Genomic DNA, 1,980 nt, shown 5'->3' on the forward strand with positions numbered 1-1,980 from the left:
CGCTTCATTTTTTTGTCGAATTATTTTACATAAGGTAAATTTATTTTCATGTCAAAACGGTAGCGAGAAAAATACGAACGAGTATTTGAAATTCAAACATCGAAAGCAGATAATATCGATCTCGTCAAGCTGAGTCGATTGGTATATGACACTCGGCATCGTTTCGAAAGTTGTTTTTTTCAAGCGGTATTCATACCCTTCTTTGAAAGAATATTAATAAGAAGGGTAAAACAACGACAAACTGCCCTGAACGATCATCAAAAATAAATTCCAAGTTAATCAGCACAAATACGTTCACAATTCAAACAATGCCAAAAATTATTGTTGCAAAAGCAATTTTATCATCAACTGTAACCAATCAAACAACCTTGATGTCAAGAATCCATCATTCCTAAGCACAACTCCTTACCCGGACATGATAAGAATGGGTAATTTATTTCGCACTTTCTCCTTGAATCGGGTCAGTTTATTTTTAATTGATTTCATTTGGCATTCTTCATCATGAACTGCAATACTGTGTTCTCTGTTCTGGTGCTGGTTGGAACAGTGATCACAATCTCAGCCAGTCAACAGTTTAGTTTACTGGCATGCATGGATCTTACAGATGGAATAATGATCTCTAGTCCTTATCAGTGCGATAAGTTTTTCATCTGCGGTGATGGTTCACTTAGCGAGGAGGCCACCTGTCCGCCGGGTATGCTATTCAATCCAGATAACCAGATTTGCGATTTTCCGGAAAACGTTGACTGTCGTGATGTGCCTCTTCCACCATGGGCGGAAAGTCCAACTGATCCAGAAGAACCAACAGTGGAGCCTACAAGCCCAAATAATCCCAACCAGTGTCCATCGGATGATCCGGAGTATCCTGTTTTCTTACCCGTGCTAAACGAATGTGGTTCATATATTTTGTGCTTCCATGGAAAGGAAATCCTGATGTCATGCCCAGACGATCTCCACTGGAATACTGAAACGATGGTTTGTGATGATCCAGCCACTGCCAACTGCGAGGTAAGCAATCATTGAATCATGATATTCCATCATAATGGATGAATAACTGAATTGCAGAGTATTGATGAAACGTTGGGATGTCCTTCGGAAGGTTTCGACTTTCTTCCACACCCGGACGACTGCAGAAGATTCATTTACTGTCGGGATGGATTTGCACGGTTACAGAGGTGTTTTTTTCTCAAGGTTTTTGACAACAAGCTGAAGACTTGTGTTTTTGGAACGACGTGTTAGGAGAAGACTATGGCACAACACAAAACGTACTCCTTCGGTGTATTAAAAAATCAAGTATTGACGTAAGATTCATAGTAGGGGTATTCACGTAGCGCATCGTAAATTTTTACACTATCGTAAAAATGCCAGGCCCCATTGAAGTGTAATGGAATTCACGCATTTACGAGGGTTTACACACTTATGATGCGCTACGTTAATATCCCTAATGATTTAACCATTACGGGATGTAAACCTATCTTAGTCCCTCAATTCGACCTATCAAGCAAATAAATCCTTTTTGAGCAATAAATCCCAACTCAAATGACACAAACACTTCACTACTCATTGTGAGTCAGAAACGAATCACTTATAGCAAATTCGTTTATTATTCAGTTCCAACCTGGATCGGGTATCAAGATAGGGCCTGCTTGTTTTCTGACAAACGTCAGTTCGATCGTTTGTTTTTAAAACCCAGCTCAGGTTGAGGTTCGCACTGACAAAAAGTTCGGTTTCGCACTGGGTTGGAACTGCTTCCAACCCCGATAATAAACGAATTCGCTATTAGTAAGGAAAGATGCGTATATAACATAGAATTTTAGGGTGACCAGCCACGTATAAAAATACGCTACAATGGAGAGGGGGATGAAATTGGTGCTTCATGAAATGTAAACAAACGCCAAACGATTATTTACGTTTGATGAAGCTCCAACTTTGGATCCCTCCCTCCCCCCCACTTGTAGTTTATTTTTCTACATGGCTAAA

General features: G+C 40.0%; 1 protein-coding gene across 1 annotated transcript; it reads left to right on the forward strand.

Annotated features, from left to right (window-relative positions):
- The first annotated feature begins 486 nt into the window (after positions 1–486).
- LOC135710418 (peritrophin-1-like) lies at positions 487–1,243 on the forward strand. Its single transcript, XM_065232993.1, has 2 exons — positions 487–1,008; positions 1,066–1,243. Exons 1-2 carry the CDS (start codon positions 502–504, stop codon positions 1,237–1,239), a joined length of 681 nt encoding a protein of 226 aa, XP_065089065.1. The 5' UTR covers positions 487–501; the 3' UTR covers positions 1,240–1,243.
- Positions 1,244–1,980: the final 737 nt, after the last annotated feature.

This window comes from Ochlerotatus camptorhynchus, unplaced genomic scaffold (genome assembly GCF_037179485.1).
Source record: "Ochlerotatus camptorhynchus isolate MF236.1 unplaced genomic scaffold, CSIRO-AGI_Acam_v1.1 ptg000380l, whole genome shotgun sequence".
NCBI classification, from domain to species: Eukaryota; Metazoa; Arthropoda; class Insecta; order Diptera; family Culicidae; genus Ochlerotatus; species Ochlerotatus camptorhynchus.

Excerpts from the sequence above, each read along its gene's own strand:
- LOC135710418 (XM_065232993.1), top strand. The coding sequence starts at position 502 with ATGAACTGCAATACTGTGTTCTCTGTTCTGGTGCTGGTTGGAACAGTG. Across the intron at positions 1,009-1,065 it reads CAGCCACTGCCAACTGCGAG|AGTATTGATGAAACGTTGGG; the intron begins GTAAGCAATCAT and ends ACTGAATTGCAG.